This window comes from Oryzias latipes, chromosome 21 (assembly GCF_002234675.1).
Source record: "Oryzias latipes chromosome 21, ASM223467v1".
Classification (NCBI taxonomy): domain Eukaryota; kingdom Metazoa; phylum Chordata; class Actinopteri; order Beloniformes; family Adrianichthyidae; genus Oryzias; species Oryzias latipes.
In genome coordinates, this window is record NC_019879.2 from 1,452,464 (window position 1) to 1,479,416 (window position 26,953).

Below are 26,953 nucleotides of genomic sequence, written 5' to 3' on the forward strand. Positions count from 1 at the left end.
ATCCCCACACCAAGATGATGTATCAGAAGAAAAATGCTCTCCCTAAGTCTGACCCCACACAAACAGAAAGGAGCCAAGCAAGAACTGCCCCTCAGGTTCTAACACAAGTCCCCGGACACAGGCACTTCACCCAGGGGGAGCCCCAGTCATAGACAGATTGGCTAGAGGCACTTGACCAGTCAGAGCCACCCCTGAGTGTTCAAGTGAGTATCCCAAATAGTCAAACACTCCAGGCACTGTCCTGCCAGTGGATCCCCCATCCAAAAGACCATCCCCACCAAATAAGACTGGCCAACCACCCTAGGCGTGACAGGCGTTGGCCAGACTACACGCAGGCCCCAAGAGTACAGTTTCAACCCATCTCAGGACCAGGAGACATCCCCAGACACGGATAGGCAACCCACCAGGGGCAGTCAGGAACCCAGGCATGAGGATGTCCCCCGCCAGCACCGCACAGCGTGAAGGACTAAATCCCATATGTATGTATGTATGTATGTATGTATGTATGTATGTATGTATGTATGTATGTATGTATGTATGTATGTATGTATGTATGTATGTATGTATGTATGTATGTATGTATGTATGTATGTATGTATGTATGTATGTATGTATGTATGTATGTATGTATGTATGTATGTATGTATGTATGTATGTATGTATGTATGTATGTATGTACGTATATGTATGTGCCGATCCATAAACCTAGGACAAACATGAAAATAATGACGATTTTTTTTCTGAGGCCACCTAATTTTTTTCAGTGTTCTAGTACCTAAGGAAAAGGTGGTCCCCGCAACTGATGACCACAAAATTGGTACCCACAGAAGATGGAAACCAGTATGTGTGTGTGCGTGTGTGTGCATGTACGCGAGTCAGGTGCTCCTTAGCAGCACCATGGTGGGAGGGGCTACACCTGTGCAGTAAACTAATTAGCTCATCCTGCCACACATTCAATTCTGTAAAGTCGAGCCCAGAGTCTGAAAGATAACTAGATGTGTTTGCTATGGAAAGGATAAAGCTCAGTCAACAACAAGAGGCCGTTGCAGCAGTGAGATGTTTTGTCAGAGGGTAAATGTCTTCCATGGCTACTAACAGTAACTGCTGCATGTGTCCATCAAAAATCTGTCCCCCAGCTGACCTCTAAGGGTTAAGGTTTGGGGTTAGACACGGCTGCCTAGGATGTTGGTCTCCCCCTTCACACTAAAACTTCAGATTCTCCATGGGACTTCTAGAATAATGTGAAACAAGTAGTGATGGACAGCAGCAGATCTGTCCTTACTTATTGTCATTGCCCAAATTCAGCATGAACAGAGAAAATAAAGGGGCCCTATTCATAATTTATGCATCAGCAACCCCCTCCTTCGATATCTACCAAGGTCATGTGACCAAGGATAAACTCGAGCCATCCTCTGGGTCACTGGGTGTTTCTTTGTGGTAAAATGTGTTCAAGGGCTTCCAGCAGTGGCTGTCTGCTTAGGTATTTAGGTTGAGCAGACCGTGGGCCCTCCCCCCGCCTTTTTTGCTGATCATGTGATTGGTCTTACTGTCTGCCCTGCAGTCATTCAGGACCAGCTTTAGGGGAAACTGCCTCCAGGCTGCAGGACCACTCCAGAGGTAAGTCAGGGTGTTGTCATGATCTGGTGGTGTTTGGGACCACATATTAGTGTTTTCTATGCTTTACCTATTTTAAAATCCATATTACAGTTATTGATCCGGGTTTCATTAAACGCTTCATTGGTTGTAACAAATTTGCCCGATTCATTTAAACTTTGTTGAGCTGCTACTGCCTTTATATGGGCCGTCCAGATGGTGCGTTTGTGATTTTTCCATGTCAGTTTTAGATTTATTCTGAACGGATTCTGCCTTGACTTTCAACTGTATGTTTACAGACTGTTTACCATCCTATCAGGATCTCCTGGCAAAAGCAGCAAAGAAGGTAGAACCCTGAGCAAGATATTAATCAACAGTTTGTGTTTTCTTCTTCACGTAGTGTTAGTGTTAAGAGGGTTGTGTGCTGAAATTAACTGTGAGAAAAGTTGTGTTTTCTTTAGCTAAAGAATTCTGATATGTTTTGTTTTTAAGTTGATTTCCTCGTGTCATGCTTTTCCTCATCAGTGGTCACTTGGAGGCAGAAATTAGATTAAGCAGCCCCTTGAGGTCAGATTACTTTTTTTAGGCCCAGTGAAAAACAAAACAATTAGGCAAAGATCATCCATGACTCTCTTTAGAATATCATTGTCTAACCGTGTTCAGGTGGTCTGACAGAATCATAGTATAAGTTCTGCTTTATGGTGACGTTTAGTGTCAGATATTCTCAGATCACAGGAATTTCCCAGATACTTCTGCGCAGCACAGATCTCAATCTGCTGTAATGTTCAAACAAAAATCAGAGAAATGGATCCATTTTGAGCAGAAATGTTTCATTTTGATCGACTGACCTTTCGACTGAAAGCCTTTTATAAACAGACTCATAAAAAATTGAATTGACAAGGATCAGAGTAAAAAGTCCAAAGACTAGTCTGCTTTAATGTCACTATTGTTGGATTCTGTGTGTTTGTCATGGATTATTGTCTTTTGTTCTTTTTGTGTATTTCTGTTGTCCTGGTTTTACTTTTGCGTTTGGCCTTCTTGCCAGCTCATCACTGGAAATGAGAACTTGCTCTCAACTCCTGGTAAAATAAAGGTTAAATTAAAAAAATCTATATTTAATATGTTGTCAACCTTTCCAAGGTAAATGTCTAGGTGTTATCCTTGACAGATCTTCATCATTGAGTCCCTTATGAATCGCATCTCTCTATCTACATATTTCTCTCGATGTAACATCGGTTGCTTCTTTTCTCTGTCCATCCAAAGACTTATCACCTCCTGTAATGACTGCTGTCACACACCCTACCCCACCCCCACACCCCCAAAAAACCTCCTTCAAAAACTACAATAGTCTGTCTTTTAGAGATTGAAGATGCTTTTCTCACAGACCATCAAAGATGAAGATCAGTTATGTCAGCTGCTCAGTGTTAGCTTAGTGTTTAGCCACTATGTATGATGGAGTTTATGTCCTGAAATGTGAAGAGGCCTTCTCACTTTAGGTGTTCTGCAGTCGCAGGCGGGACTGAGAACACCTTTGTTTGAGGCGATGTCACCGCACCAAGGAACCTGAAACCTTTGGCTGAAAGTTAGGCTTCTTCCACAAATAGGCTACAAGCCTTAAGCAATGAGCTTGTTATGGAAAAATAATGACAAGCCTCTCCAACATCTCCTCAACCGTTTAAAAAAACATGTAATTTTATGTATTTGTCTCCAATTTTTCAGTTTTGTCCAACCCAAAAGTTCAACAAACACAGAAGCCGAGATCCTCATGTTTCAGGTTTTACCGTTGAGATTCTGTTTTAATCCTTCTAAGCCAAACAAGGTGAATCTTTGAACAAAATCCTTCTGTATTTGAATCAAAACTTTTGAGAAAAACATTTCTCTAATGGTTTTGTTAATTTTTTCAGTCAAAGGTACGACAGGAAAATTATAGCTCATGATTACAAAAGTCTTAAGTTAGTTTAAGAGTGAGAAGCCTAAACGCAGTGGACCTAGCAAAGATAGAGCAATTATCCATACATCCATCCATCATTCCATCCATCCATCCATCATTCCATCCATCCATCCATCATTCCATCCATCCATGCATCCATCCATCCATCTTTCCATCCATCCATCCATCCATCATTCCATCCATCCATCCATCATTCCATCCATCCATCCATCATTCCATCCATCCATGCATCCATCCATCCATCTTTCTATCCATCCATCCATCCATCATTCCATCCATCCATCCATCATTCCATCCATCCATCCATCATTCCATCCATCCATGCATCCATCCATCCATCTTTCCATCCATCCATCCATCCATCCATCATTCCATCCATCCATCCATCATTCCATCCATCCATCTTTCCATCCATCCATCCATCCATCATTCCATCCATCCATCCATCATTCTATCCATCCATCCATCATTCCATCCATCCATCCATCATTCCATCCATCCATCCATCATTCCATCCATCCATGCATCCATCCATCCATCTTTCCATCCATCCATCCATCCATCCATCATTCCATCCATCCATCCATCATTCTATCCATCCATCCATCATTCCATCCATCCATCCATCCATCCATCATTCTATCCATCCATCCATCCATCATTCCATCCATCCATCCATCTTTCCATCCATCCATCCATCATTCCATCCATCCATTCATCATTCTATCATTCCATCCATCATTCCATCCATCCATCCATCCATCTTTCCATCCATCCATCCATCATTCCATCCATCCATCCATCATTCTATCCATCCATCCATCCATCCATCCATCCATCCATCCATCCATCATTCCATCCATCATTCCATCCATCCATCCATCCATCATTCCATCCATCCATCCATCCATCATTCTATCCATCCATCCATCCATCCATCCATCCATCCATCCATCCATCATTCCATCCATCATTCCATCCATCCATCCATCATTCCATCCATCCATGCATCCATCTATCCATCCATCCATCATTCCATCCATCCATCCATCTTTCCATCCATCCATCCATCCATCCATCATTCCATCCATCCATCCATCATTCTATCCATCCATCCATCCATCATTCCATCCATCCATCCATCATTCCATCCATCCATGCATCCATCCATCCATCCATCCATCATTCCATCCATCCATCCATCATTCTATCCATCCATCCATCCATCCATCATTCTATCCATCCATCCATCCATCCATCCATCCATCATTCTATCCATCCATCCATCCATCCATCCATCCATCATTCCATCCATCCATGCATCCATCCATCTTTCCATCCATCCATCCATCCATCCATCCATCCAAAAAAAATGGAAACATGTGTTTTTAAATCTATTTTCTTTCTTTCTCAGTTTTGTTATGTTGGGTATGTTCCTGTTTGTGTGAGGTGAACTTACCTGGAAAAACTGTGGAAATTTGACTTTTGAAACTAGGATTGTATTTCTTGAGTTTAACTTAGTGCCCAGATAAACATTTTTATCTATTTTTATTTCTCATTATCCCTTTTTGACCCTGCAGCAGGAAATCAGACAGCTTCCAGGCGTCAGCTTCACAATGTCTGGCAGCGCTACAGGCAAAAAGTTGGACCTCTCCAAGCTCACAGATGAGGAGGCTAAGCATGTGTTGGAAGTTATCCAAAGGGATTTTGACCTGAGGAAGAAGGAGGAAGACAGGCTTGGGTAAGTTAGAAAGATCAAAAGTCTCTTCATTACCTTTTATTCCCACTTTTAGCACAAAAGACAGATTTTCCTTTTCGTGCATAGTCCACTAAAGGGAAGTTTCACGCTCTCACTTTTGTTTTCATTAACTTCGGGAGTTAATCCCTCTGGAATGAAATCTTTTAATCCCCTAGCTTTGTGCCTTTTTCAGTTTATCAGCACATGATAAAAGGCCAATAACCAACATAAAAGTCATGACAAGTGAATATTTGTTCTATGATTTTACAAACCAATTTAGCAGGGTACAACTGAGGATGATGTAATCTAATCTAGTACATTCACGTGCTGCTCCTAAATTCAGGTCATTGCTGAGGATTGTGGCAAGACGGACATCCGTTATAAAACCAAAGCCCAGTCAATTACATGAATCACAAAAATACCTCTTATACTGAATCGATCAAGGATAAGAATGAGTGCTGTTGACCCACAGAGGGCTGGTGGAAAGTAGACTACTGATGGTGGAAGGAGAGAAGGAGTGCATGTTTGCAGGCAGAGAGAGAGAGAGAGAAAAAGAGTTACGGAGGAGAATAGAAACTTTGAATGTAAGGACTTTGACAGAGAAAACTAGAGAATTGGTTGGTGTAATGGAAAGAAGGGTGGAGACCCTGTTAGTTCATGGGAACCAGATAGAAAGAAAGCAAAGCTATGGAGGGAGCAGCTTCCAGCTGTTTGATCATGGTGTGAACAGAGAAAGGAAAGGAGAAATCCTGATGGAGGAATGTTCTGGAGGTGAAGAGAGGGTCAGAGGGGATGATGAGTCTGAAGCTGGAAGGGGTTGTGTTGAATATTGTTTTGGTCGTTATGCCCCCCCCCACCCCCCCACCCCTGAGGTTTCTTCGTTTTTTCCGGAATCCGTTTTTTTTGGGAGTTTTTCCTCACCGCGAAGGGGGGTCTAAGGGCACGGATGCCAGTATAGCATAGTCAGTTTGTTAGTTCATTTTAGTATTTTCCTATTGAACTCTTTGTATTCGTGATCCTTTTAAGTTCATGTTTTACTTCGAAGCCCATCGAGACGACTGTTGTTGTGATTTTGGGCTATACAAATAAAATTGAATTGAATTGAATTGTACGGTGGCCCAGAAGGGTCACAACACAACACATTAACTTTATACACAACACACTAACTTTACACACAACACATTAACTTTACACACAACACATTAACTTTATACACAACACATTAACTTTACACACAACACATTAACTTAACACACAACACATTAACTTAACACACAACACATTAACTCACAACACAACACATTAACTCACAACACAACACAATAACTCACAACACAACACATTAACTCACAACACAACACAATAACTCACAACACAACACATTAACTCACAACACAACACATTAACTCATGGCCCAGAAGGGTCACAACACAACACATTAACTTACCTCACAACACATTAACTCACAACGGAAGTAAAGCAGCAATTGAAGTGCTTTTATTCTGAAATTTCTACTGGGCTGAGCAGCTAACTACCTAACAGAAAGTAATGTCACAGTGAGCTGTGGAGGGAGCATGTTATTGCTACAAGAGAAGCTAGCAGCAGTGTTGCCAGAAACTTTGTCTTGACTACGGTTCTCCTTCCTCTAAACACAAACAATATGAACACACACTCCTCCCTCTGCTCTGACACCCCCCTCTGTCGCTGAACGCGCGCGCTCCTCTCCTCTCCTTTTTTCCGCTCTGTCCTGTGTGTGCGTGTGTGTTGGGGACTGCACGTGCCTGTATGAGAGGACGGAGCGGAAAAAAGGAGAGGAGAGGAGCACGCGTGCAGCTCCCTCCACAGCTCACTGTGACATTACTTTCTGTTAGGTAGTTAGCTGCCCAGCCCAGTAGAAATTTCAGAATAAAAGCACTTCAATTGCTGCTTTACTTCCGTTGTGAGTTAATGTGTTGTGAGGTAAGTTAATGTGTTGTGTTGTGACCCTTCTGGGCCATGAGTTAATGTGTTGTGTTGTGAGTTAATGTGTTGTGTTGTGAGTTATTGTGTTGTGTTGTGAGTTAATGTGTTGTGTTGTGAGTTATTGTGTTGTGTTGTGAGTTAATGTGTTGTGTTGTGAGTTAATGTGTTGTGTTGTGAGTTATTGTGTTGTGTTGTGAGTTATTGTGTTGTGTTGTGAGTTAATGTGTTGTGTGTTAAGTTAATGTGTTGTGTGTTAAGTTAATGTGTTGTGTGTAAAGTTAATGTGTTGTGTGTAAAGTTAATGTGTTGTGTGTAAAGTTAGTGTGTTGTGTGTTAAGTTAATGTGTTGTGTGTAAAGTTAATGTGTTGTGTGTAAAGTTAATGTGTTGTGTGTAAAGTTAATCTGTTGTGTGTAAAGTTAGTGTGTTGTGTGTAAAGTTAGTGTGTTGTGTGTAAAGTTAGTGTGTTGTGTGTAAAGTTAATGTGTTGTGTGTAAAGTTAGTGTGTTGTGTATAAAGTTAATGTGTTGTGTTGTGACCTTTCTGGGCCACCGTAGAATTGAATAGGTTTGTAGTTTTTATGCAGTGAAGCAAGTCAAGTGGTCAAGCTCAGACATCCAAATGAAGGCTGTACTCAGCATTTAACCGGGACAACACAATCAAATAACACTGTGACTGCAGGAGTCCTCAAAGCTCACACTGGATTCCAATTTTTCAATGTCTGTGTCTCCTGGACAAATGTAAAAAGTAGAAAATATTGCTGGTTTGTCCTCACAAAATACAATATTGTAAATAGTGATACTAATTTTGGTCTAAATTAAAGGATTCACGAAACAAAGATTAAAGATTGAGACTGGACACATTTGGTCTGCTTTAAGTGAACTAGAGATCATTTCCCCTGATAATCTGGAAAGATATTTCAGTCTGAATACACCCAAGCGGACCCTGGTCTGGGACCAGGAACTGCTCTTGGACCCATCTTTTAAGGTGGTCTCGGTTCATTTCCAATCGGACTGAGCTCTGGTTTGCTCTGACTTTCCTCAGTCTGTAAAGCCTCCGTGCCCAAAGCGGGAAAAACCCGAGCCATAGGCGGGCTTTACGTGATGTAAACACGGAACTGCAGACAGACATGGAGCAGCAATGCAACTGATTGAAATGTGGCTGGATGAATGCAGGCTCATTTAAACAACTTTTAACATTATACACATTGCTTCTCAGACTGTTTTCCCCACTATCTATATGTCACTTATCAGAGTACCTTCTTAGCGCCATCCCCTCCTCAGTAAGCACCTTGCAGCTGCCGTGCCGAGGTAGAAAGGGTTGTACCTGACGTAGATACAGACGTTTAAAATTGGTCAGCAAAACATAAAGTTTGAATAAGTAAGCTATGCCAACAAGGATTGCAAAGCGCAGGACTTCTAATGTCCTTTCTATCGTTGTTTTGCCCCGCACTCCTAATTTTTGGCCAATGAGTGAATGTTTACAAACTGTGGTTCGTAACATACCGTAATAGTTTGCTTGAAGGCAGTCTGAACACAGACCAAATGCAAAGTTCAGGACTCGGTCTGGACCAAATGGCTTTTCCAGGATGAAAACACCCTTGAGCTGCACTAAACTGCTAAGTGTTCATAAAGAATGGAATAAAAAGATCTCTGCAGGGTTTTTCAACATTTTGAAACATAGAATGCCTCCTTGGTCTTGTTGAGGTGGGAGATAAAGTCTGCCTTGGACCAAATAAAAAACTCTGGTCTTCTTGAGAATCTGAGTCCTTTTAAACTTGCAGTTGAAATCTGAATGTTTCATTTCTTTTCTATGGGGTTGAGATCTGGAGACTGGCTAGGCCACTCCAGGACCTTGAAATGCTTCTTATGAAGCCACTCCTTCGTTACCCGGGCAACGTGTGTTTGGGATGGTTGTCATGCTGAAAGACCCAGCTGTTTCATCTTTAATGCTGATGGAAGTCACTCCAAATCTGACCATACACGGCCCCATTCATTCTTTCCTTTACACAGATCAGTCGTCCTGGTCCCTTTGCTGAAAAACAGCCCCAAAGCATGATGCTTCCACCCCCATGCTTTACAGTAGGTCTGGTGTTCTTTGGATGCAGCTCAGCATTCTTTCTCCTCCAAACAGTAGAGTTCTTACCAAAAAGTTCTATTGTGGTTTCATCTGACCATAGGACATTCTCCCAATCCTCTTCTGGATCCTCCAAATGCTCTCTAGCAGACTGTAGACGGTTCTGCACATGGACTGGCTTTAGCAGGGGGACACGTCTGGCCCTGCAGGGTTTGAGTTCCTGGTGGTGTCGTGTGTTCCTGATGGTAGCCTTTGTTACTTTGGTCCCAGCTCTCTGCAGGTCATTCACTAGGTCCCCCGTGGGATTCTGGGATTTTTGATCACCGTTCTTGTGATCATTCTGACCCCACGGGGTGAGATCTTGGGGGGAGCCCCAGTCGGAGGGAGATTCTCAGTGGTCTTGTCTTCCATTTCCTAATAATTGCCCCCACATGAGGATTTCTTCACTCCAAGCTGCTCACCTGTTGCAGATTCAGTCTTCCAGTCTGGTGCAGGTCAACAATCTGGTTTCTGGTGTCCTTAGACAGATTTTAGGTCTTGGTCATAGTGGAGTTTGGAGTGTGACTGTTTGAGGTTGTGGACAGGAGTCCTTCTATAGATAACCAGTTCAAACAGGAGTCATTAATACAGGTAACCAGTGGAGGACAGAGGATCCTCTACAGAAGAAGTTACAGGTCTGTGAGAGACAGAAATCCTGCTCGTTTGTGTTTTGGTGATCAAATACTTATTTTCCACCAAAATTTACAAACAAATTCTTTAAAAATCAGACAATAGGATTTTATGAATTATTTTCTCATTTTGTCTCTCATAGTTGAGGTTTACCTATGATCAAAATTGCAATCACAAATGGTGGCTGACTAAATACTTTTTTGCCCCACTGTAGTTGGTTACCGATGTGATCCTGAACTTCAGTTCATGCTTGACTGTTGTTGGAGATACAATACAGCTAATACACCCCCCCATCCCACCCCACCCACAGAGAATTAAAAACCAGGATCGAGAGGGAAGACATCAAGAGAGAGTTGCTTGGAAACCGAACCAGCCTGACTGAATCCCACTGCATTCGCTGTCTTCAGGCCTTTAAGTTCCTGGTCAACATCAAGCGCCAATGTCTGGACTGCCAGCTTTATGTGTGCAGGTCCTGCAGCCACTTCAACAAGAACGAGCAGGGATGGCTGTGTGATCCATGCCACATGACCAGGTAAGAAATGACTACCACGGAGTGGGGCCCCCTTTTGTTAAAGCTCAGATTTTTAACACATTAGCGGCTTAAGGCAGCTATGTCTCCCCAGTAATCTCCTCCTTTCTCATCACATTGATCTGATCATGTCAATACCCAACCAAGTCAAAAATAATTTAAAAAACAATATTTCTTCTGCTGCTTATTGCTTTGGGGGAATATGACATGTTTTCTAAATGTGCTCTACCGTTTGTTTGAGCAGGCAATCAAAGGTTTTTTAATCTGTTTCTTCTTATGGCTGCAATTTTGAGAAGACAACGAAGCAAGCCACTGAATCCCCAGAGTACTTATATTACCACTTAAAGTTAATTCATTTTTTAAGCTCATCTGGTGCTTCGTTTGAGGCTCCTGCAGTCCCCGTCGATCAATATAAATGTCCCCTAATAGTGTGATTGAGACAGAAGGTGGATTCAGACTGAAAAAATCCTTTGTTCCGGATCGAGTCTTGAACCTTGCGTGTGGTCTGTATTCAGACAGCCATCATGCACCCAATTCTGTTACGGACCAAAGCTGGTAAATAAAACCAAGAGCTCTTCAGTCATTGGCCAGGAACTACAAGAGCGGATCAAAACAACAAGAGAAAGACGGATGTGCTGCGCTTAACAATACAATTCTTATCACGACAGTTACTTCTTAAAACTTTATATTTCGATTACCAGTTTTGAACGTTGGGAACAACCGTTTTTACTTGTTACTTTGGTATGGCTGAGGCGTGCTGGAAGGCGGTTATTGGCAAAGAGACGTTTTGTGTGTGCTTTAACTTGGTCAGAACCTGCAGTGATGAGGAGACGTCGGGGATGAAGGTACGCTGAAAAAAGTTTATGACATATGGATTGTCCGGGAAACAGTGAGAAGCAATGTGTGTCCCATTAAATGTTGTTTTAATGAACCTGCATTCATCCCGACAGACTTCAATGAGTTGCTGTGTTTGATCATTGTGGTGTCATGGAATAGTTTTTAAGAGGATTCGGTTAAGGAAACTACAAGGTAGTCTTTAGGAGGACGTCACAGCAAGGCCATCCGTGTGCTGCATTACAAGACATAGAAAAGCATTTATCAAGCATTTTCAGTGGTGTAAGAATAAACATTCTAACATATAAACATTTGGACCCTTTTTACTGTTTGATACATCGTTGCTTTGCATTAGTCTGCAACTCATTTGTTGCTTCATTCCTACTCTGTTTACGTCGGCTACGTTTTGGTTCAGTTGTTCCGCTCTGAGGACGGATTATATTCAAACTGAGGAATCTCAGAGTGAACCGCAACTCAGTTGGATTAAAAACAAACCGAGACCACCTAAAAAGAGGGGTCCAAGAGCAGTTCCTGGTCCCAGACCAGGGTCCACTTGGGTGGATTCAGACTGAAATCTAGTCCCGGAATATCGGGGGAAACTAACTCTAAATGGGTTCAGTCTGAAAACATCCTTACAGATTGTTAGGAAAAAATAATGAAACACTTTTAAGTAAATTGATGTGAGGAACTTAGACTCTTATCTTAAAATAAAACCAGATAAGATACATTTCTAAACAAGCCATCTTTACAGATCAAACAGATGAGTTTGCTGCCATTACCACATAAAATCAAAATAATAAATAAAATAAAGTTGTGATGTTATTTATAGGTCGTTTAAACGTTTGTAACACATTAGCTACTTTGTTTTTTTTCCTCAGAGTACTTAAAATTGGAACTTTGGAGTGGTACCACAAGATTGTGCGGGCCCGTTTCAGGCGCTTTGGCAGTGCCAAGGTGATGCACTCACTCTTTAAGAGGCTGAGTGGAAAACACAGCTGCTCTCAGGATGACTTTGACGGTGAGTGATGCTTTCCACTAGTATTTTTTATAACCTGAGCTCTTTTGATCACTGTCTGGCAAATGGAGCCAAGTCAGATTAGACTTACATTTTTTACTTCCCTGTTGGGGACCTCCGCTCTAATTGGGATCGTCTTCCCTGTACGGAGGTGTGTGGAAGAGGGAGTGACAGTCCGTGCTTCTGGTGGCGACCCCCCTGAAATATTGACGGACACTGTCTGATTGGCATCATTTTGTCTCTTGGGTTTGTGTGTGGCGGGGGGGGGGGACCTTAGGACTTTGTCGCAATGAGAAGGGTCCTGTACAGCACTCTGGGCACAGTGGTCAGACAGCTTCCTGCCTAGGTTAGGGCTTGCATTCTCTCTCTCCCTGCCCACTTCCTCCAGCTCCTCTAAGGGGACCTGAGGTATTCAGGCCAGCCGAGAGACATAGTCTTTATGTTAGACCTTTGTTAAAGAAAGAAACAAGAAAATCTGTGTGTGTGGTATATCTGTAATAACCCAATATTGCTCTGTTTTGTTGTTGTCATCAGTAAAAACGTTCACTGTGTTGGCGTGTTCACAATAACACTCTACTGTTTGCAACTTATGGCAAAGAACCTCTCAAAATCACTTTGATATTAGGAAGCACAACCAGCATTCATCTATATATTAAGTGTTTTGGATTTTAACGCCCACTGGGTTTTTTAAAAAAACGTTACAGCTTTTAAGTGCACCTTATAGTGCGGAAAATACGATGATTGACAATCTAAAACTTTCTTCATAAATTAGTACTGACGTCCCTTTTTCTCTAAAATCTTCCTGAGGTATGAAGCTAAAAATCAACTTTAATAATCCATCCATCCATCCATCCAACCATCCAACCAACATCCATCCACCCATCCATCCATTCACCCAACCACCCATCCATTCATCCATCCATCCCTCCATCCATCCATCCATCCATCCATCCATCCAACCATCCATCCATCCATCCATCCATCCATCCAACCATCCATCCATCCATCCATCCAACCATCCATCCATCCAACCATCCAACCAACCATCCATCCATCCATCCGTCCATCCATCCATTCAACCAACCATCCATCCATCCAACCATCCATCCAACCAACCATCCATCCATCCGTCCATCCATCCATTCAACCATCCATCCATTCAACCAACCATCCATCCATCCAACCATCCATCCAACCAACCATCCATCCATCCATCCGTCCATCCATCCATTCAACCATCCATCCATCCATCCATCCAGCCAACCATCCATCCAACCAACCATCCATCCATCCGTCCATCCATCCATTCAACCATCCATCCAACCATCCATCCATCCATCCATCTTCCTCTGCTTTTCCAGGACCGGGTCGGGGGGGCAGCAGTTTAAGCAAAGATGCCCAGATCTCCCTTGCCCCCGCCCACTTCCTACAGCTCCTGGGGGGACGCCGAGGCATTCCCAGGCCAGCTGAGAGACGTAGTCTTTCCAGCTGGCCTGGGTTTTCTGGTATAGAGCACTATTTAGTGCATGAATATTACGTTCATATTACTGTCCTTCTTTGCAATGTAATTTTAGCAATTCCTTACAGTCACTTAGCAACCCGTAAGATACTGCAGAGGAACAGTCCTGTTGAAAAAATGTGGAAAGTTTAATAGGAATCTTTTTCTATGTCATAGTTACACTTCAGCAGAAAATGTAGCCCACCAAAATTATTAAATATATTATAGGGGGGAAAAAAAACACCTCTCTTTACCCGAATGTCCAAGACAAATGGCCGTAGGTCACCTGAAATGACTACAAAGTCCTGGGGTGTCCTGGTGCCACGTGTATTAATGGACACCCTTGTGCTGAAACATGGTGTCTGTTTGGACAAGCTATGATGAGCATAGAAGTCCAACAACAAACACCGCTTGGGTTAGGATCAGGGAGGCCGTGCAAACAAATCACCCCCCTCCATGTGCCGCTGTCATTGTCCATGTGGGCATTGAAGTCCGCCATAAGGATTATTGAGTTCCCCCTTGGGGCACTTTCCAGTACCCCTTCAAGAGAACCCAAGAAGGGGGGGCGGTACTCCAAACTGCTGTTCGGCCGGGAGACCAAAACCACTGTCAGAGACCTGTCCCCCTTCTAAAAGCAAAGGGACATGACCCTCTCATCCACCGGGGTGAACTACAACACTTGGCAGCTGAGCTGGGGGATCATGAAAAAGCCCACATTGGCCCGCCGCCTCTCACCATGAGCAACCCCTTAATGGTGTAACCAACCTCCGAGGGACAGAGTTTCAGAGCCCAGGCTGTGCGGGACGGTGGCCGTTCACAGAGGGTTTTTTTTTTTTGCTGCCATTTTTGTTAAAAATGCAACGCCTAGTAATGCTTGCCTTGCCTGAAGATTTTATTTGCTTTGTGTCTCTGAAAGTTCGAAATGTTCTAACAAAAAAGCCTACCTGCTTTGTCCTCTGGAAGCACATATGTGTGTTCATTGATGTCCTGTGAGGCATGAATCCGGATTAGAGCACACAAAGTCCTCTGTCTAATGACTTTATTCTGTTTTAATGGTTCAGGTTTTTTTAATTTGCTCTGTTTAATGTTTTTAAGTCTGTTTCTTTTATAGGTTTGGCTCGTTGTGTATCTCGTTTAATCCCTGTGTAAATAAAGAATTAAATGTGAAACTGTGCTGAAACTAGCAGCCGAATTTGAAAAACCTGCACACATGCCAAGAGAAGTTATTTTAGTTTTGTTAGAAAAAGAGAAAAATTCAGTCTGTAAGAACTTTTTCCACTGAAATGCTGAGAGGAAGGTTTTGGTCCAAAGTCCAGCGTGCCGCTGTCAGAGGACGATACCGTGAGGCATGGAAGGAAGCCCAGATTTACTGGGGGACATCCTCAATGAATAATACACTTCTTAGAGCTTTAGCAGCTGCAAGCTGTCCAGCAGCTGCATGCAAAATGTGCACCAGTGACCTTTAATTATGATGCAGAATTATTTGCAAATGAGAATTATGCTCAGATATAAACTTATAAATTATTAAACTATTTAGAATGATAACATTTGGCATGTTGAGTTCATCGCAGTCATTTCTATTGTCTGTATGTTTTTTACTTCAGTTGCACATTAATGTTATCTCAATTTATTACCTATGTGTTGGTGGGAATTAAATGATTCCCTTTTTTTCACACAGTTCAAAGCCGTGTAAAGACTTTCCACAGGGATTCATCTCTGCCTTTTGTTGCTGTTTTTCCCTCTCCGCTTTCTCACTGCTGTCCAAGTTTTATCACAGTGCAGCAGGATTTGGGGGATACAAACTATCTACTAGGCCTCTGGAAACCATTTAAACTGATACCAGTGGTAAAAACAAATGTGTTCAGAGATTGGTCACAGCTGAGGCATGATCTAACCTGCCCACGCTGTCCCAGCTTTTAGCATGCGATAATAGCATCACGAGATCAGTAAATATGATAAAATATAAGAACGTATCCAGGACTTCTGGTACTACTTACGCTGAATCATCCTCAAGGCTTTTAAGAATAAGTGCAGTTTGACTTCATTGGTTGACTCAATCCAGCAAACCTTGCGATCATTTAGTCACATGTCTCTCGTTTACTGCCTGGAGTTCAAGCATCCAGAGGCAGCAAGAGTAAAAAGAGCAAAGCAGACAGTCTTCTCTGCCATTTTAATGTGGAATGCAGCATTTGTAACCAAAAGTCAGATGCTATTAAGGGCATTAACAGATAGATCATGCGTGGAAATCACAAGTGAAGCTTCATGTGACCCGGATTAAATTCAGTTTACTAGACTGCAGTCAAGCTTACTCTTTCATTCCTCAGCTTTTTTTTTTATTGTTTTTTTTACTAGAGGCATTCTGCCAGGGTCTACTGGGCCCCCACAGCTGGGATGGTGTCATCCTCCCAACACACATCTTCTATAGATTTCTGAATTATCAGCACATCTGTGGATTTTAATGAATCTTTTAGTGGTTGCTGATGTTCTTAAAACGGGCTGTAGAGTCATGATGCAGTTCTGTAGGTGGCAAACAGTAAATAATGCCCAAAGTGCTTCCATTATGTCACCATGGTTTCTTAGCTACACATTAATGCTGCGATCTTGTCAAACGATCCTCTTAAAATTCCTGGCCAATCGCCGTACAGAAGCGCAAGGATCTTGTGTGTGGTTTTCCTAATTGTGTCTCACTTTCCAAGTTGGTAACACAGGAATGTAATCATCTCTGTGTCTGCTTTTGACTGCCTCTAAAAAAGGATTCTAAGTTAAAAATTGGTAATAAATTTATAATATAACCAAACATAACTTAGTTTAAATATTGATAAAATAAAGATGTAGACTATATCTTCCAAGATGCCAAAACTCATTTGGATCAAGCAATGTCAAGTATCCAAAAAATTTAAAATATATTATTATCCTGCCAACCTTCAGCAATAAAAACCCTTAAAGGAAGTCTGCTAACAACCACCTATACATCCATCTATGAATGGATTTTTAAAAGCCATTTTATGGTCAATAAGTCATATTAAAATTCTATCCTGAAAACTGAAAATGACTTTAAACTAAAAGCAAAACTACTTTTAACAGATCTATGCCCCAAAAAGTTACACAGCTGCTGTTTCTTGAGTTTTTAAGTCAGAAAAGTAAGATGTTAAACTGCAAAGGAAATGTCATGAAATTGTTCAGGACAGAAAACCAACAAAGCAATCTAAACAACGGGGAATGATGTACTAATAGTATTAATAGTAATTGTGCTGTATGGGGGATTTAAATGAACCTTCTCCTTGTTCTCTCCTTTTCAGAGCTACCGGATTATGAGACACAAAGCATGCCTGACGTCTACGGTAAGCGGTGGACAGAAGTAACTATGCTGTACATTTTAAAGGGCCTATATCATGTTTTTCTTAAGCCTTTCAGAGTAAACTATATCAATATATATGGTAATATATTACCTTTGACACACCGAAGAACACATTTTCTATGAAATATTAGTTATTTTTGCAGCCCATTTTCCTATCTGGAAGTAATACGACTAGATCTCTGAGGCTCCACCTTTCGCTCCTTGTGGGTGTCGCCCATTTTGTGACATCATCCTAGAGTCGGCCTCGGCAGCGTGTCTGCATTTTGCCCACGAAACGAACAACATCCAAACTTTTCAAAGATGCATATGCAGATTGTGCATATAAAAAAATAAAAGCATTTGGCCGATCACTGCTAGCTCCACGGAGAAAGTAGGCGTGTCTGTTAGCCTGGGGGCGGGGCAGATGGCGCAGACTCTTCCTGGAAGGGGCGGTTCCTCACTTATCCACGTCACAATCTGAGAAGCCGCTTGTTTTCGTAGATTGGAAGAGGCTGCTGTTTAGAGAGCAGGTTTTTAGAGGAATACTCAGAAATGCGTGAATGGATCAAAATACCGCTTCGGTTTTTTTTTATAATGAGGAATAAACATTATAATACTGATTTTGCATTACACAGGCCCTTTGAAACTAGTGCCCATATTCTTGTTTCATGCTGAAACGATGTAACAAATAGACACATACACATCCACAGTTAGGTGGTGGATCACTAAAGAGAAATAAATACAAAGATTTAGGGGTCGGCAACATGGGGCACGCAGAGGGAAAGACAATGCCACGCACATGTGTGACAATAATAAGCATTTGATGTATGGTCTGTTTGTAGTTTTTGGATTTGAAAGAAAAATCTGGTTTAAATGACAATCTCTTCTAAAAATGAGCTTTTTTTTCCCTCTATGGGATCTTAAAGAAAGGGTCCATTCACACACCGCTGTTACTGTGACCCCGCCCACCTTTATAAATACTGCCACTTTTCCATGTCTGCTTTCAAGAACGAGTGATTTAAATAAATGCGCACCATGAGGAAATAAACTAAATTTACGGCGGGGAAAGGAAAATGTTGTAATATTTACTCTGTATTTTGAAATTGTAGATGACATGTAGATGACAGGCGGCGTGACACACTGTTGCACACGTTTAGAACTGCAAAGCTGCTTTTTTGGTCATTTTTTTGGCGTTGCAGCAGCTGACATTGAAGTTAAAAGTTTAGTTTATTGAAAAATAGCCAAAGAAGGTTTAGCTTAAACCCAGACTTTCTTTCTGTTCTGCCAAATGTCATCATGAAATGTGGACAGGTTTTAAAATTGTGGAAAATGTTGCTTACATTAAGTTACTCAGGCCTTTCTCATAATGAAGAAGCCAAAAGCATATGTTTTTTTTCTCTAAGTTCTCAGAAATACTGATGGTATTTTGTTCTGATGTATCCAATCATATTGCTGTAGCTATATGACAAACTAGAAATGCAGTACTTTTGGTTTCAAACAAAGATACATTATATTAACAAGTATTGGCTCCCCCATCCAGATGATCACAATCTGGTGTCCTAACCACTTAGATTGGTCACAGGTGAATAAAATCATCAGTCAGTCATGCAGACTGTTTTTACAAATATTTATGACAGAATGTTCCGCTCTCAGTGAATTCCAGCGTGGAACTGTCAGGACCCCCCCTGTGCATCAAATCCAGAGGTGAACTGTCCTAAATCCTCCACAGTCAGCTGTCAGCTCCATCAGAACAACATGGAAGAGTTTGGGAACAACAGCAGCTCAGCCTCCATGTGGTCGACCCCTAAACTGATGGAGAGGGGTCACGGATGCTGAAGAGTGGCTTTTAAAGTCCTCCACCTCCCAAAAACAATCTGTCATTGTTGTTTCCTGAAATTATTAGTTTTTTTTTCTATTCCAATAAAAAAGTAAACCCATTTTCCTGACTGCACCCTCTTCTGTCCATTCTGTGGGTGCAGGTTTGTACGATGAGCCCGGAACGGATGCTGCAGACCTTCAACACTTCAGGCTGGTATGACATTGTTTTATATGAAAACTTATATTCTGTCTTTAACTTGAATTCCAATTCTTTAGTTTTTAACAGAGGCTGTGTGTCCAGATCTATCAAACTGTCTCAGTCGTTCACATATTTTGCTTGGCTCTTTGAGCTTGGAGACATAACAGAAGAGGACATAACATTTTATTTACCTCTGTATGATGAAAAAAAACCAAAACATTTAGTGTAATGGAAAAATAAAACCGGATAAGCGGAGGAAGATGCATGGATGGATGGAAAAATTAAACCAACATCACCAATGCTGAAAACAAAAATTTACTTCTCGATCCCTTCAGCTTGGAGAAAATGTCAGCCTCAAAGAGGATCACTTAGAAAGAGAGAGCCAGGCTCTGGCTGTGGGGCCCTTGTGGTGGTCCCTCTGGCCCTGGTCTGGGTGGCTAACCTTGGGTTGCCCAGGGGGCAGATTCCCTCGCTCTGCTGTGCTGTGCCCGTGTGTGGGAGGCCCTGGCTGCCATGTCTGTTTGGGCGGAGGGATTGGTGTTGGGATGACCAGGCTCTCCCCCTTTTTGTCTTACTTTCTACATTTGATCAATTCCACAGTAAAACACAGACACTCACCTTTGCAGAAATAGATTATTATTAGGCATTTGTATGCATGTGCATGTAAGCGGATCTGTAGTTTTATGGTATGCGTGCTGACATGTATGTGTGAACGTTTTTGGAGCCAACAGCTATGTTGGTGACATTAGAGATATGCAGATGGGTGTGTCTGTGGACAGGCCCTGCCCCCGTTTAACTAACTTCTACATTTGACAATAACAATGATAAACCTCCAGCAAGTCCATACGTATTTTTGTAACTCCATCCCCTCCTACTTTTTAATAATTTTTCTATGATTTGTCTTAAAACTCAATGCAAATGATGGTCAGCATAGTTTTCAAGTCAAAAACCATGAGTATAGTAAATATTAAATGTTTTCAAACAAACCTAAAGAAAACTTTTTTTTTTAATTAAAAACATTCATAATCACTGTTCCACATTATTACACACAACAACACAACATTTGATAGATCCTAAAGAACTGAAAGTGGTCATTAGTTGAATTTGCTGCATTAGGAGGTCATATGAACTGAAATTCAAAGCTATTCCATCTTCATAGGTCAACTTCCATTTGAACATAGAAACTCTTATTTTGGAGCAGCTCCACATTTCTTACATCCATTGTAATAAAAAGAAGTAAAAGCTCATTTAAAAGCAACTCACTATATGTCAGGGTGGGCATGATCAGAAATTAATGCACGCCATGGATCCCTGAACCGTCCAACGCGAAGCCGTTAACCCGCTTATACCATGGTCACTTGCAACAGAAATAAATATTTAATCAGTTTTTAGTCCTTAATTCTGGTTGTTTTTTCGGTTTAGATCATTTTTTCCGTAAATAGAGAACTATTTGTTATGTGGTGAACAGACCTCGACTGCAGCGGCAAACGAAAGCGATATCTATGCTGATGACCACGATGTGTTAAATAAAGCATCAGTTCAGAGAAAACGTTCACCTCTCACTGGTTGTTTTTGTCCAGATGATGAAGATAACGTTTGTTTTAAAGAAGCCAGCGCAGTGATACAGAACATTTAGGCCATGTGACCGGAACTACGTTTTTAGGCGTGCATTATCACATTTCATTGGACACCCAGCAGCCAATCAGAGTCGAGAATTCACCCAGACCTTGGTATAATGCAAGATAAAAAGGAAAGAAGCCAGTGCCCAAATGTGACAGTGATGCACATAAAGCAGAGGTGGGCACTGAGGGCCGCATTCCTGCATGTTTCCCAACATACCCTGCTCTGGCATGTTCTGATTGGCTGGACACACCTGAACCAGGTAATCAGCCGTGAGTAGGGCAAGAATATCTGGAAATCATGCAGACACACCGGCACCCGAGGCCTGGAATCGCCCACCCCTGACATAAAGGGTTCATTTAGTATTAAATATGACACTTTCTACATAAAGACTTTTTCCTCTTAGTTCAAGTATTTTGCAAATGAAGCCTTACAGAAAATGAGGGGTGAGGAAATGTTCTGTTGCCTATCCACAGCTGAGTTTACATGACCAGCACCTATGAACATGAGAAGGTCACCTTTAGGTCACCTTTAGCTTCACCTTTAGCTTCACCTTTAGCTTCACCTTTAGGTCACCTTTAGGTCACCTTTAGCTTCACTTCCCATTTTGTTCTCTTCACAATCGTTTGAAATGCTTTACTACCTTTGGAACCATTTCATGGATCCTTTGGACCTGACTGACCCCCCCTCCCTCATGCACACACACACCAATATGCAGCTGCTCCATTGTGAGCTCATGGTTGTGGAATGTGCCCCCCCACACACACACATACACACTGCACATGATTCAGTCTTTCTATTTTAGAGAGATCTTGAATCCAAATCACAGCAGATCAAAGGTTCATGTCCTCGTTTCAGTCTGGATTTTGACTCAGTTGTACGTGTTGTACCGGTTTCTGCATGTGCAGATTCTGTAGACATGTACAAAGGAAAGGATTTTGTAAAAGTATAATGTTACCTAATCTTTGCACATTATCCGCTGTCCTGTGACGAACAGCTGAGAGTTTGTTGAGATCAAGTGTTTGCTGTTTTTCACTGGACAAAGATTCTAGCTGTACAACAGCTGGAATGTGATAAAAGCTTCAGAAGTCAAAGGTCCGACACAGTCAAAGTAGAAAGGGTTGCTGCACCAAAAAGTGCAGGGAAAACAGCATTGGGTCCAGGTCCTGAGGTTGTCAAAATGGGTCATCTGACTTCATGGAGGCTCCCACTAAAGCCCTGCGTCTGATGGTTTTTTCTACACATTGCATGAATCCTGCAGAGACATGGTAGGAATCCACAGCTGTTTTTCTGGCTCACCCTTTTATTCTGGCACTGACTAAACCTGATGTATTGGAAGCTGAACCAGGGTTTTTCTGACTCTTCACTAAGAGGTAACTGGAGCTGGAGTGCCCCCTTTTGCCAGACAAGTGGGACTTCTGCGGTCTGGACGGCCTGCTGCAGTCGCTCCAGCGCCCTTTGGCCAGTTCAGAAAACGTTCAGGACCTCCCTGTCCGAACATCTTTGTGTTTGTAGCAGCTTCTTTTAAAACCACAAAAGATGTTTCCCCAATTGCCATGGGAACGTTCACAGCATCAGTTCACATTTTCCTCTACAATAGTAACAAAACTGTATTGTGAAACACTGAGGTGTAAATTCACAGCAAGGTTTTCATGGAGCATAATCTCGTTAGTATTGATAATGTTTTTAAGGCACCATCTTTAAATGCAGACTGTTGTCCAGTCTCACTGTTTAATAGACAGACATTGCTTATTCACAGTCAGACAACTGTTACCTGTGGTCAAAAGATTGTGTTAGGGGTGAAATTCCGCTTCTTCAGCAGTTACCATAGTGTAATAAGATTACAGTTCCTAAGTTTTTCTCCTTTATATTATAATCATCATGTCTATTGATACTGATGTTTTCTTTCCTCATCTCAAAGATGAAAAAGACCAAAAGGCGGTTGACCGTTGACCCCTTAGACTTTGTGCCAGGTCATGACCACTTCAACAGCTCACGAGGACCAGAAGGCCAGGTAAAGTCCGGCGAGCCAATCACAGCAACCCTTTTCCAAACAGATCACACACTGAAAACCGTCTGCCAGTCAGAAGGCCATCGTTTAGTCTGTGTGAAAAAAACAATGGAAGATTGTTCATGGGTTTTTTTCATGCTTTCAAGGGGTTTTTAACCGTTACATGTAATTGCTCAAAAATCGTTATTAATATTAGAAACATAAGGGGGGAAAAAACATACCAATGATGCCACAGAGGCGAACCTGAATGCAGAAATACATCCACATGATCCACAGTTTATGGACAGATTGAGATCATACCCGAGTATGGCCAGCACCACCATCTGAGGAAGCCTGAGCAACAACAAAGGAACAAACACACAAAAAGCTGCAGCAGCAGCAGCATGGCTCATTTTGGAGCACTCTATTTATCAGTGTTGTCCTCCTACTGTCTTGAACTAAACCAAACTCAGGCGTCTGTTGATGCTCAATGCTCTCTTCTCACCAACAGGCCCTCCATGAAGTGGTGCATATGGACGTGCCTGACATGGCAGTTATTTTTCACCAGATCGTCCAGAATCGGAGGAAGAGTCCAGATGTGGAAATGCCTCCACAGCACGGTAGCTCCATTAGATGTTTTGTCTGTTTCTGAAATCTGTCAGTGATGTGGAACCTACAGTCTGCTCAAGACTTCTTCTAGCAGGAAGGGTTGTAGAGAAAACCTTAGAGAGGTGCTGCTGTCATTACAAGTGAAACTGAAGGGCGCATCTGTTACTGAATTCTAACAAATGTCGTTCTCACTGACTTGATCTTTCTATTTGGCATTTTGAGAGTGTCTGAGAAGCGACTTTTTTCTGTTCCCGGTTTTATTTCATCCCCATGGAAGACATTCTTACAAGAGGTCAAAGACGTTTTTTTTGGTCACAGATTCTGAAGGTCAGTAAAATTAATCGTAGATACACCTGAGCAGGAAAAGACAGAATGTCAAAAAAACAATCCAGTAAATTCCACGGTAGGATTTTTAAAGCATTTATTTGTTCCGTGATTCAGAAAACATGCATTTTGCTTCCTTAAATAACATGAACAGTCTTCTGCGATGCTAAGGTTCTCTGGGAGGCTGTTCCATCGGCGAGGTTCATAAAAGCTGAATGAGGCCTCGTCGTATGGACTAAAAACTCGTATGATGTAGTTCTGACTACTGCAGCAATGGACCTCAGGCTCCATGAGAGCTCTTACTTTGAAATTATCTAGATTTAACGGCCCATAAAAACATAAATAAACCATAAAAGAACTCTAGAATTCTGAATTGCACAGGTGGCCAATGCAGCGATTTTAAAATCGGTGTACTGTGTTCCCGCCCCCTGGTCCTCGTCAGCATCCGCGTGGCTGAATTTTGCAGCAGTTGAAGGTTTGATACCCTTCTTCTGGGAAGACCAGAGGAGGGCATTCAAATAATCTTATATGGTGGAAATAAAAGCATGCATTAGCACTGCTGTGCTAGCAAGAGAAAGAAATGAGCCAACGCTGGCAATGTTTTTAGGATGATAAAAACCTGTTTTTGTTATATTTTTTATTTGTGGAATAAAATTCATGTCAGAGTCAAAAATAAAGCTCAGATTTCTCACACACTGACAAGTCTTATAATTCTTTTGTTTATACAGTACAGACCTAAAGTTTGGACACACCTTCTCATTCAAATGAATGGTTAAGTGTGTCCAAACTCTTGCCTTCAGAACCAGCTCCTGATTGAGCTGATCCAGAACTTAATGTCTAAAATGCAGTTTAAAAGTAAAACTACAAAGAGAAGACTCACTTTTTGTCATCAGGAGGCACATCGATGTAGAGTTGTGTGTCATCAGCATAGCTGTGAAAATAAAGTGCAGGTTAGTTATTTCCCTAACCGACTCCCTCACGTTTTCCCTTCTACCCAATCTGACCAGCGGTGGACCAGTGGCTAAGAGACAACGAGTGGGACTAGCCACTTTTATTCTTCATTTGTTTTATTCCCTATACTGGTCAGAGTTCATTTTGGACTAAGGTGCCCCCCCCCCCCCCCCCCAATACAAAAAGAAAATGTGTTTATTCTTCTTCACTAAAATACCAAATTAATATAATTTAGATGAACTAAACTTTTTACACAAGATCCTGGCCAAAATTTCTTTTTGCATTCCAACTGAACTGCAATTAGAAAGAGTTATCTGTGCTAAATATCCAGCCAGCTTTGCATTTCTTGTAACTTTTTTTATTCATGCTGGCAGATTTCTTCATCAGGAATAATTATTTGGAACACTTTTTAAGTTATTTAGAAGCAAAAAGAGAAGTTTCTTTTGTCGTCACGTATGTTGTCTTCTGCTTCTCCAGCTGAATGAGGCAGCTCACACGCCTCAAACATTTGGGTGGGATATCAATAAGGATTCAGGCTCATCCATCGTCTCCTTCCAGATGACCTTATGGAGAACCGGTCAGTTCCGTCCCGTTCTGCCTCCCGGCTCAGTTACTCTTCTTGTGGCAGCAGCGGTGCCACAGGCCCCCGGATGGGCAGCAGCTTCCTGCCGGACCTTGATGGATCAGAACCGGAGGAGAACCTCTGCCAGCAGTTCCTCATGTACCAGTGCCATGGAGGAGCCTCCAGCCACACATCAGAGGAGAGCTTGAGCGCAGCGCCGCAGGTCTGGGATTCGGTCATCACACTGCATAATATTACAGCATTGTTGAAGAAAATCTGTCCAACTGTCTTTTTATTTAAAGCTTTTGAAATTTTAGTTTTTTCAGTTTGTAAAACTGTAAAAACATACACAGATTTAAAAATTCAAGACTTTTTTCAAAGTTTTTTAAGGTATTAATACCTCAATCCATTTAAGACTCTTTAAGACCCCGGGGGAACTCTTCATAAAACTACTGCAATGCAATCTGATAATATTTCTACAAATGAGCTGGGCAAGAATATAACTAGTGGTGTTGTAATAAATGATGTAAGTGATCGTCTACCGGTATTCACAACATTTAATTATCAATTACCAATAAAAGAACATTTTTAAATGCCTTAGATAAGGAGGAAGCCAAACAGAAGTAGTCGATGCCTTCAGTTAATGGCCCCCTGAGCAATCGGGTTTACAGCCCTGCTTTAAGGAATTCGCACAGTTAAAAGGATAAGAGGTATTTTAAAGCTGAACTGTAGGCGATTACAAATGATACGTAATCATTTGATTAATGTTAAAAAGTTAGAATCTAAATGTTTTTTTAGGGATTTGAAATTTTCTCTGTGTTTTAAAAGAATTTAAAAGTTTTGAGTCTCAAAGACAATTCATAAAAAGTCAGAAGGAAGAATTTCTGACTATGGACCGTGTTCTGAGCCTGCATGGCTTTAGCAGTACATCATGAATGCAGAGGAAAATTAAGAGTATTGGCTCATTTATTGCAAAAGTGTTGAATGCCGTGTTCGTTCCTGTAAACCTGCAGATTATGGACCTCAACCAACGATTATCCACCATTGAGACACTCCTGACCCGCCTGGAGCTAAAGGTCACCTCCGTAAGAAACGAGGTGAGAAAGTTCCTTAAACACAGTGGAAATGTGTTCGCTAAACGTCCGTGTAATAGGAAATGTTTTATTTAATAAATATTCTATATTCCAATGTGCAGGTTTATCTTAATTTATACTATGATCCAACGGTTAGCAAAAAAATTGACTTAAAACCTGAACTCTTTTTCTACGTTAAACACTCACATTGATTGAAGTTTTTCCCGTAATGTTGACATACGTTAGGGAAAACTGACAATCCGGTCTCAGAAATGTTCAGACGCCACCATGTTGGAGCCAAATGACGTCAGCAAGCAGAGATGGTCTGAAATCTGTCTAACAAACGTTTTGAATGTTCAACATGGAGGCTAGCAGGCTCCGCCTGCTTTTCCTGAGCCATCTGATTGGCCAGTTTATAACTTGAATAACTTGCAATGTACGGAAAAAGATGATGGAAAAAAAAGGATTTTCAAGAACATTATTATCAGAGGAATCAGAGCAAGAATGGTTCTTCTGACCAATAGAACGACTAACAGCTGTTTATTGGCTTCTTGGAGCCAGCGGGTACTTCCTGTTGGGAATGCAAAGAGGGAGGGGTCACTCTGT

At 41.7% G+C, this 26,953-nt stretch overlaps 1 protein-coding gene across 2 annotated transcripts in view; it reads left to right on the top strand.

Annotated features, from left to right (window-relative positions):
- Positions 1–781: 781 nt before the first annotated feature.
- The window catches only part of LOC101161277 (melanophilin), a 33,913-nt gene continuing 7,741 nt past the window's right edge, over positions 782–26,953 (top strand). For both annotated transcript variants that reach the window (XM_004081384.4, XM_023951102.1), the window contains exons 1-10: positions 782–1,617; positions 5,125–5,285; positions 10,299–10,520; positions 12,230–12,369; positions 17,164–17,205; positions 19,181–19,233; positions 22,760–22,852; positions 23,340–23,448; positions 25,271–25,497; positions 26,288–26,371. In XM_004081384.4, coding sequence (XP_004081432.2) covers positions 5,161–5,285; positions 10,299–10,520; positions 12,230–12,369; positions 17,164–17,205; positions 19,181–19,233; positions 22,760–22,852; positions 23,340–23,448; positions 25,271–25,497; positions 26,288–26,371 — 1,095 coding nt within the window. In that variant the 5' untranslated portion in view covers positions 782–1,617; positions 5,125–5,160. The remainder of the gene's footprint in view (positions 1,618–5,124; positions 5,286–10,298; positions 10,521–12,229; positions 12,370–17,163; positions 17,206–19,180; positions 19,234–22,759; positions 22,853–23,339; positions 23,449–25,270; positions 25,498–26,287; positions 26,372–26,953) is intronic.